The sequence below is a fragment of the Lepidochelys kempii genome, chromosome 3 (assembly GCF_965140265.1).
Source record: "Lepidochelys kempii isolate rLepKem1 chromosome 3, rLepKem1.hap2, whole genome shotgun sequence".
In the NCBI taxonomy this organism is placed as follows: Eukaryota; Metazoa; Chordata; order Testudines; family Cheloniidae; genus Lepidochelys; species Lepidochelys kempii.
In genome coordinates, this window is record NC_133258.1 from 99,363,459 (window position 1) to 99,372,307 (window position 8,849).

An 8,849-nucleotide genomic window follows, 5' to 3' on the forward strand; every position below is an offset into this window, starting at 1 on the left:
ATCATTTTATATGTATAGTTGGGAGTATGCTTTCCAATGTGCATTATTTTGTATTTATCAACATTAAATTTCATCTGCCATGTTGCCCAGTCACCCAGTTTTGAGACATCCATTTGTAGCTCTTCACAGTCTGCCTGGGTCTTAAATATCTTTAGTAATTTTGTATCATCTGCAAATTTTGCCACCTCACTGTTTACCCCTTTTTCCAGATCATTTATGAATATGTTGAATAGGACTGGTCTCAGAACAGACCCCTGGGGGACACCACTATTTACCTCTCTCCATTCTGAAAACTGACCATTTATACCTACTTTTTGTTTCCTATCTTTTAACCAGTTACCAATCCATGAGAGCACCTTCTCTCTTATCCCATGGCAGCTTACTTTGCATAAGAGCCTTTGGTGAGGGACCTTGTCAAAGGCTTTCTGAAAATCTAAGTACACTATATCCACTGGATCCCCTTGGTCCACATGCTCAGGACCGGCTCTAAGCACCAGCAAAGTAAGCACGTGCTTAGGGCGACACATTTCTAGGCGCAGCATTCCGGCCATCCCAAGCACATGCTTGCTTTGCTGGTGCCTGGAGCCCATCCTGTCTCCTCCCCACGAGCACGACTGAGGACTTGGAGCTGGGCGTCGCAGCCCCGTGCCGGCAGGAGCAAGCGGTGGGGGGGTGGGCTGCCCGGTCCCTCCAGCCAGGGCACAATCACCTCCACTCCCGCGGTGCCAATCCCAGTCTGAAATGGCTGTAGCAGCCCTGCCCACGGCCCCACGTCTTGCTATGCTAAGACTATGCTATGTCTTGTTAAGACAAAAAACCCCAAACGTTGCAAAGTGCAAACATGTAAAAGCCAAAAAAAAAGGGGGGAGGGGGGGCAGCCAAAATTTTTTTTGCTTGGGGTGGCAAAAAACCTAGAGCCGGCCCTGCACATGCTTATTGATCCCCTCAAAGACCTCTAGTAGATTGGTGAGGCATGATTTCCCTTTACTAAAACCATGTTGACTCTTCCTCAACAAATTATGTTCATCTATGTGTCTGACAATATTTTTCTTTCTTGTAGTTTCAACCAGTTTGCCCATTCCTGAAGTCAGGCTTACAGGCCTGTAATTGCCAGGATCACCTCTGGAGCCCTTTTTAAAAATTGGCGTCACATTAGCTATCCTCCAGTCAGCTGGTACAGAAGCTGATTTAAATGATAGGGTTACAGAGTAAAGTTAGTGGTTTTGCCATTTCACATTTGAGTTCCTTCCTGCAGCAGTAGCACACTGCAAAGTGGCCTCAATAGGGAGGGAATCTGGGGAATTCTCTCCTTCCTGACGGAATCACTAAACTGTCTTTGGAGCTGACATTTTTGTTGCATGAAAACTAGTACAACTGCAAGTTGGAAGGTCAGAAGCTTAAAAAGAAATCTTTGTTCTTTAAAAGCTATATGGTGACTGTGATGCTTTTGCATCAGCAGGCTGAAGATGTTATGTTTTATAGAATGAATTAGGCAAAAAGAGAGCTGCAACCACTGCCTATCATGCTAAACAATATTGTCTCATTGTTTTCTTTTACTCCTCTCTGTCTTAATCCACCTGCAGTCTCTTGTCTGATAGTTCGATTGTAAGCTCCTTGAGACAGGGGCCATCTTTTTGCTCTGTGTTTCTATAGCACCTAGCACAATGGGTCCCTGGGCTAGGCCTGGGGCTCCTAGGTGCTGTGGTAATACAAATGATTAATAATAATTAATAAAAATCTTCCCCTCTCTTTCTCCTTCTTATCCATTGCATCATTATCTGATCCATTTTATTAGCAGGGCTGTAATGTCACTCAGAATGCCACCAAAATACAAGATTGAATTGAAACTTTTAACATACTCCATTTCAGCTCTGAGTCAAAATCTTAAGATTTGCTTGTTCAGATGTGTGTATTCAGAGATTTGTCTTTTCAGTCAAACTGAATATAGAGAGAACTCCAGTGCATCCGATGAAGTGAGCTGTAGTTCACGAAAGCTTATGCTCAAATAAATTGGTTAGTCTCTAAGGTGCGACAAGTCCTCCTTTTCTTTTTGAGTGTATCTGCAGTTCCTCTTTAACATGAATATAATATAGTTTGTAAAAAGCTTCCTAATGAAATGTATTCCATCCTAATAAGTAGATAAAACATTGTGCCATAAACAAGCAATGTACTGGAGCATTGCTCTGTAAGGTTTAATTGCTATCCTTTCTTATAAAGCCAGGTTTTGATCTCCTGCCAATCTAAGTCCATAGTGATTACATTGATTTCTGTGCAGTTACTCCAGATAAGTGAGATCAGAATCTAGCCATTTCTGTTAGCACCAAGGTGAAGCTTAAATCTTTGCCAGCCCTGTACCTTATTTGCTTTATAAACCTGGTGGCAGAGGTGGGGAGGAGGGAGGGAGAGAGATTTTTGTGGCCATGAATTTAGAAGTAATTCTACAATGAGGGTGAGGTCAGGAAAGATACAGGAAAGACAAGGGAATGTTGTCTTTGTTTTCAACTGTTACTCAGGCAAAAAGACTTTTCCAGTCCTGCAGCCCCCTCCTACTACATGTTTTCCCAGAGGGGGAGAGAGTAATCTGTCCTTAAAGAATATAAGGAATCAGGTATTTAGAATGTCTCTCTTTCTCTCCATCAGCTAAGCTATTGCTGAACAATTAATAATGAATAATAGATGCTTTTCTTCTGCAACCTTTGTGAAGTCTGCAAATGGGAAGCATTTTCTATAAAACTTGGACATTTAAGTGTGGGATTTTCAGAAGCACCTAAATGACTGTGCTCCTAAAGGAAATGGGGAACTTGTGCTCCTGAGTTTATGTATTTTAAAAAAATCCCATCCTAAATGTCTGGGACCTGGAGAAGGATAATAGAACTAACCCCAGTATGTTAGCAAATCTGTCAATACTGTATTAGTACTGTTATGGCATGCTTCTCTCTTCATTTACTTTACAGAAAAACTAATTACGTTTAAATTGAACCCTAACAAAAGAAAACATTTTCCACAGACCAGGCCCTGTTTATTTTTGTCTGGAGTCCAAAACAATATTTTACAAAAATTGAGAAGAGTCATCTTGATGTTTGATTGTGTTTTGGCACAAACCTCGTAAGCACATATGTGTATGGGCAAATTTTGTTTTCATTTATCTTAAAAAAAAAAAAATCTGAACCTTAAACACTCAGTTATTTTTAGTCTCCATTCTGGAGTTTTTAAAGTGACATATTTTTAGAATGTATCTTTTCTGAAGCAAGAGACCACATGGCAGTAACACACTGAAGTTACCAAAATAGCATTGAAATGCAGCTCCAGTTTAATTACAGGGCCAGGAATTTTCAAAGAATTCTAAGAGAATTAGGTACCTAATTCCTACTGAAGTTTCAGATGTCAAAAGTTTTCTGAATAATTGTGATTTTTGCTCTCCAAAATTCATAAAGTACTGTGTGTACCCAAGCTGGCAGTCTTTACTCAGGCAAAACTCTGAGACTTTTCATGGAAGCTATCTATTCCTTAATAACAATGAAGCAGTTAGGCCACTTAGGATGTCTCTGTCTCTCCACTCACTAAACAATGTCTGAACAATTAATAATGAACACTGGACACATTTCTTCTGGAGAAGTGCTCCCACCTTGCCCCATTCTCAAACAGTCCTTCTCGCTCACCATTCATGTCATGGTAATGTTGACTGTTACCATGTTGGACCAATTGTGTCCTCAGATGTGCACATATGACACGTTAAGCAAGCCAAAGGGTGTTGTGTGCATGAGTTCAAGGGCAGAACCTGCCCTCTTATATTTAAAAACAACCATAATTTAGATTAAATCTCAGGAAAAACTTCCTAACTAAGAACAGAAGGACAATGGAACAGACTGCTTAGGGGAAACTCCTTCACTAGAGATTTTCAAAAGGAGGCTGGATAGCCTTCTGTCTTGGATGGTTAAACACAAACAAATCCTGCGTCTTGGTGGTGGGGGGTTGGACCAGATGATCCTTGTGGTCCCTTCTAACTCCATGGGTCTATGGTTCTATAAATCACAGATTTTGTTTTTCTTTATTCCCCTCTGTCACTCAGCTTTCTCTTTGTCTATTCACAAAATCTCATCACTCTTGGAGCAAGAGTCTTCTCCTCTACAGCCATTTAAAACTATCTTCCTGTGTACCTCAGCCTATCAGGTCGCCATTTCACCTGAGCACCATTTCTGTACTCCCTGGCTCGTATCTTTCAATTACTCATGCCCTCGCTCTTATTTGTTAACATTCTTTCGTGTATTATTTAACCCTAGAAAGCATTCTGAAAGATTCTGTACAAAATAAAGTTTTATTTCCCTGTATTTTGTTGGATGGGTACTTCCTTGGCCACTCTCAAATGTAATGATCTGACAAGAACTATTTCTACAGCTGTGCACATTCCTCATGATAGTTTTTTAAAACAGTATTTGTTGAAGTTTCACATCATTTATAGACACCCAGGCAGACAGGTGAACCCAAGGGGAAAAACTTACTTCGGACAACTAGATGATGCTGGTTCAGAAAGAAGGATGTAAACAAAAATCCATGGGGCCTTGTGCTCCATGAAAAACAAAGAAAAAACTTAGGATTGCCATGTGGAAAAGGGAAGCATTATTAGGTAAAGGCAAGAATGACCCTGTTATTAGGAATTAAAAGTCTAGTATTAATAAACTTAATAATTGTAGTAGTAATAATAATGGAATGTATTTTTAAAAATACACTAAAATCTGTGATACTCATTGTCCTAAAGATGATATTCAGTACAATTAATATTCACACTAACGGTAATTGTTTCACAGCTTTTAAAAGCTTTTTTAGCTAAAACTTCAAGATTGTCTAACTGAGATAATGTCGATTGCGTTGTTAGAGACCAGTTCTGAACGATGCCATATATTAAGCATTTTCAGTAATTTCATTTTATATACTCCTGACAACTCACCGTGTGCCATCTTATTAGTTTTCCACTATATCTCTATCAATTATGCCAGACATATTACCTAGCTTTACTGTGCTCAAAAACCAGTTTGTTTTCTCAAATGCCATGTACATCTGAAAGTTGCCATTTATGAAGAGCTGTTAAAATGTAATGGCTTTTTAAAGTAATATTTATTTTAATAAAAAGTAAATGTCTGATTAACAAACATATGTATATTATATTGAAATTACTTATATTAGTATTTCTGTTTTCTTTTCTAGCGCAGAATACAGAACTATGATAGCAACTGGTGGAGTAATAACAGGGCTGGCAGCCTTAAAGAGGCAAGACTCTGCCAGATCTCAGCATCACCTAAATCTTGCCACATCACCAACTTCTGAAGAGAAAAAGCCAGTCAGACGCCGGCCCAGGGCTGATGTAGTAATTGTTAGGGGCAAAATCCGACTTTACTCCCCATCAGGATTCTTTCTTGTTTTGGGAGTGCTTATCTCATTCATGGGAATTGCAATGGCTATCCTTGGATACTGGCCCCAAAAGGAACAATTTTTAGGTCCTGAAGCTAGTCTAGCCTTAAATGAAACCCAGATCATAACAAACCAAGGTGGAGTTATATTTCGTTTCTTTGAACAACATTTACACTCAGATAAGATGAAAATGTTGGGCCCCTTTACTATGGGCATTGGAATTTTTATTTTTATTTGTGCAAATGCCATCCTACATGAAAATCGTGACAAGGAAACAAAAATCATACATATGAGAGACATATATTCCACTGTAATAGACATGCACAGTCTGAGAATCAAGGAACAAAAGCAGTTGAATGGCGCTTACACTGCTTTATTGGGGGAAAGTGAATTCAAGCATAGTGGGAACTCATGTGCATCGCGGTTGGCTGCAAACACAATTGCACCTTTCTCTGGCTTCAGGAGTAACTTTCGAATGGACAGTTCGGCTGAAGAAGATGAGGTTGCCATAAATGAAGACAAGAACACTTCTAACCTTCTACCACCTTTGCTGGCTGAGCATTCTGGCTCTGTCTTTGGACTCTACCCTCACACTAGCAAGGCAATGAATGACAAAAATAGTAGCTCTATAAAGTGTGAAACAAAGTCAATTGTATCATCCTCCATTAGTGCTTTCACACTGCCTGTAATTAAACTAAATAATTGTGTTATTGATGAACCTAGTATAGACAATATCACTGAGGATTCTGAGATCACTAGAAGCCGGTCTAGAAATTTGTCAATGGACTCTCTAGCCATTTCATTAACTGATACCAATGAACCCTACAAACCTGCCAGTGCAATGCTACCCCGAAATAATTCATTTGTAGAACCTCCATCCAGTCAGTTCAAATCTTCTATAACTCTTGGACCAAGCGCTGGAAAACTTTTATCACCTGGTGCTGCCAGAAAACAATTTGGGTCCAACGCATCTTTGCATCTTCTGTCTGCACATTCAAAATCCTTGGATTTAGAGAGGGGTCCGTCAACACTCACTGTCCAAGCTGAACAAAGAAAACACCCCAGCTGGCCCAGATTGGATCGAAGCAACAGTAAAGGATACATGAAACTAGAAAACAAAGAGGACCCAATGGATAGGTTACTTGTACCCCAAGCCACAGTTAAAAAGGACTTTACTAATAAGGAAAAGCTGCTTATGATTTCAAGATCTCATAATAATTTGAGTTTTGAACATGAGGAGTTTTTGAGTAACAACCTAAAGCGGGGAACTTCTGAAACAAGATTTTAATATTTAAATTACAATTTACAAAACGTCCTACAGTATTTTTAAAAATATTTTGACAAGTTTCTTTTTCAGTGAAACTGGCACAAGCCTGTTTTTACCGAATGCTTATGGCACATTCAGATTGGCTTGTGTGAACAGAGATCATCATCTCTGTAATGCCAAGAGTTTCATGTGTTAGTAACATACAACTGTAATACTGTATATTATCACCACTCAAATATATGTTCGTGCCACAGATCCCATATTCTCCAATCTGTTACTCTTTTGTTTCTATATAAGCACATGACTTTTCATCACTAAGTCAAAAAACCTGCATCAGAATTGGAGCTCCCATAAGCTTCTAGTCCGTTCTTTTAGTGATTGCAACATTCTAACAATGATGCTTCCAGTCTAGGATGAAAAGTGAGTAGCAGTATCTACAGGAATTGCCAAATCCAGACACACATTGTCTTTTACAGATGATACATCTTGGTAACTGCAATCCTAGAATGTCATTGTGTTTACATGTTGGGGTGGGAGGGTAGAAGAAAACTGGGCAGATTAAAAACCATTTTTGTGAACTCACTGTAAATGGTCAAGTTGAATACCAGTGTTGTGAATTCTAGTTAACTATGCTTTGTGATAACTTTCTGTATCCACTATAATTTAGTACTGCAATTCAAGAAAACCATATGTAGAATAACCATGGCTTGGAAATTTGCAAATTTTTCTGGGATTAGTTATCCAAAGTGCATTAATTGGCAACAGCTTTACAAATAAAATGTACAAACTTAATTAAAAAGATCTGAACATGATGAATAACAGGATTTTAGAATTATGATGTACAGTATGATATTGTGACAAATCTAAAGAGAATAATTAAATATATTATATATAGTGTTTACAGTAGCCAAAATTTAAATAACAGGATTGCTATGTTTGAAAAAATTGAAACAACAAACTGTACAATTCAATATTTACACTAAGGTTAACGTGAAAGCCCAATTGGCTAAATTTAAACTTGTATATTTTGCATAATTATAGCTTGATGGCTCAGGGGAGGTTTAGCTGTGATAAATTGCATAGAAAGCTTTTGCAAACGATTGACATTTAAGACAAAAAGCGTTCTCTCAGCAAAGCACGCTTCACAGTTGCAGTTGTAGGCTAAGAAAGTTAATACGAATGACTCTACATGCATCCGATGAAGTGGGCTGTAGCCCATGAAAGCTTATGCTCAAATAAATTTGTTAATATGTAAGGTGCCACAAGTACTCCTTTTCTTTCTACTAGAAAGTTTTCATTTTTCCATTAAGCCATTTAGGCCTTGATCCTGCCATGACAGCCACACTTGAGAACTCCTTCTACCATTCACCAAGCAGTATTGGGGCCTTAACTGGTCATCTTTAACAGATGTTTGATACTTTCACTTCATCTAAATACTCAGGAATTGTGGTTTTTTTTAAAGGCTTTCCCCAAAAAAGAATCAAAAGTTAGAATGTTGTTGTACTTCAGTTGATCATGAAAGATGAAAGACAGAAATATTTCTTTTTTTAATTTCCAGCTCCATATTTCAACAATGCAATGTTTATGTGTCAAGAGCATTACTTGCTCAGTGAATTTTTGCATAGTGTTACTTGTTAGAACCTCAAGCCTATATATTGTAACAGAGTTGGCTAAATATTTTGCTATGAAGCTTTTAATAACTTTCTGGTTCGTGTTCTTAATACATTTGCTATTTTTTGAAATAAAATAAAATGTATATCTATGTCTATGGTAAGACTGGTTTCCCCCCCCCCCCCCATACATAGGCTTTCTCCATATCTAGGAATATCATACATTACATTTGTCAAACATATTGGTCCATTACTGGATATTTGCCTGTCCCTCCCCTTGATTTCTTTTTGCCTGACATCCACATGTGCACATATCAGGATAGCATTTGGGACACTGTAGTTCAGCCATCAACTTATCATTAGAGAAGCCTAGATTTAGGGTCCTATTCCAGTACTTTCCATATTCTGAAGGTTTTCTGTTGTGTCGAGTCTTGGCCAGAGTGACAGCTAATCTACTCAGAGTACCCCACTGATCAATCCATAAAGCAATGTTGGTGTCACCTGGAAGGGGGAAAAAAGAGGCTGATCCTCACTATATATGCAAGTAAGGTGCTGATTACTTTGCT

General features: G+C 38.5%; 1 protein-coding gene across 4 annotated transcripts in view; it reads left to right on the forward strand.

Moving 5' to 3' along the window:
- Nucleotides 1–8,378, forward strand: part of TMEM200A (transmembrane protein 200A) — an 83,032-nt gene extending 74,654 nt beyond the window's left edge. For 3 of the 4 annotated variants that reach the window (XM_073337292.1, XM_073337295.1, XM_073337291.1), the window contains one exon: nt 5,203–8,378. In XM_073337292.1, coding sequence (XP_073193393.1) covers nt 5,219–6,694 — 1,476 coding nt within the window. In that variant the 5' untranslated portion in view covers nt 5,203–5,218 and the 3' untranslated portion in view covers nt 6,695–8,378. The remainder of the gene's footprint in view (nt 1–5,202) is intronic. The other variant, XM_073337294.1, reaches the window with a different exon arrangement.
- Nucleotides 8,379–8,849: the final 471 nt, after the last annotated feature.